Source organism: Monopterus albus, unplaced genomic scaffold (assembly GCF_001952655.1).
Source record: "Monopterus albus unplaced genomic scaffold, M_albus_1.0 scaffold26.1, whole genome shotgun sequence".
NCBI classification, from domain to species: domain Eukaryota; kingdom Metazoa; phylum Chordata; class Actinopteri; order Synbranchiformes; family Synbranchidae; genus Monopterus; species Monopterus albus.
Genome location: NW_018127906.1, coordinates 1,045,349 through 1,046,530, shown reverse-complemented (window position 1 = coordinate 1,046,530; position 1,182 = coordinate 1,045,349). Strand labels below are relative to the sequence as shown.

Sequence of the window (1,182 nt, the reverse complement as noted above, 5' to 3'; positions counted from 1 at the left end):
TGCTGAACCTGGGACAGTTCTGCTTTTGTACTAGTGGGATCATGCACATGTTGGCCATACCGTAATTGTCTAGGCAACAAATGGCTCAGCCTTTTAAATAAAAAAGAGCAGCACACTCACTCTGAGCAGTATGCTCATTCAGTTCAGCAGCCTCCCACAGTGCATGCAGCGACCTGTGTTGCTCCCATCCTTGATCTGACATTTAAATCTAAGCACAATAATTCGGCTATGAAATGTCAAATCAATTCAGACCGGCTCGACCTGCTCTCAGAAAAGCCTGTAAGACGCTGATCGGGATGTGCGGCCTACGTATTATTGATCATGGCTCATAAGCTGCTTTCATATGAGGTTTTGTGCTCCATGTGGAAACTAATTATTGTACGTGGATTTCAGTGATTCTCGACGACTGCGCGCCTCCGCTCTGAAACTTTGGCCGTCCAGGCGTCCCACGTGTTTTAACAATGTTTGGCTTAAGAGTTACTGATCGGGAACTTTACCTAAATCTCACCAGCATCTGCTTTCGTCGCCCTTCCGCCCCTCGGCGGTGGTAGACTATTATATGGAAGAAATGTGTACATGTTGATGCTGTCAAAAATCTGTGATCACTCGTTTATTAAAAATTCCAAATGTTCCCACCAGTATTCTGTACTGGACCTCTGGGTCACATGTCTGATACAGATACATGTGATCATTCAGAACCACGCACTTACTTCAGTTTCAGTTCTGATACCACAACAAAAAACCTTATTACACTGGTGGGCAAATACTGGCTCCTGAGTCAGATGTGGCCCTCCAACATAAGTATTTGGCCCCTGAATGAAAGCTTTCAGGTAAACAACAGGTGAAGTCCTAGTACCAACAGATGTGACCGATGATTTATGTCTTAGGCTGAAACCCAGGATGTTCAGTTGAATTAAAAGTGAAGGTCAGCGCTCATCATGTATGAAAGATCCTTTTAATGTCACAGTGCAACACAAAGCACAGTAACAACTTAAACCTCCGCCCACAGACACGATCATAAATGGGTTCTAGAACTTACTGAGCTGCATCAGAGTCTACAACAGGTGACAACACTGAAAATAAACCTGATGCTGCTTTACCTCAGACCTTCAGGTGGCTGTAGCTCAGGAGGTAGAGCGGGTCGTTTCCTAACTGGAGGATTAGCGGTTCGATTCCCGGCTT

At 45.0% G+C, this 1,182-nt stretch overlaps 1 protein-coding gene across 1 annotated transcript in view; it reads left to right on the top strand.

The window, feature by feature from the left end:
* The window catches only part of LOC109957428 (transcription termination factor 1), an 11,303-nt gene that overhangs the window by 4,129 nt on the left and 5,992 nt on the right, over positions 1-1,182 (top strand). The window contains exon 8 of the mRNA XM_020595319.1: positions 524-528. Within this exon, the coding sequence (XP_020450975.1) occupies positions 524-528 (5 nt within the window). The remainder of the gene's footprint in view (positions 1-523; positions 529-1,182) is intronic.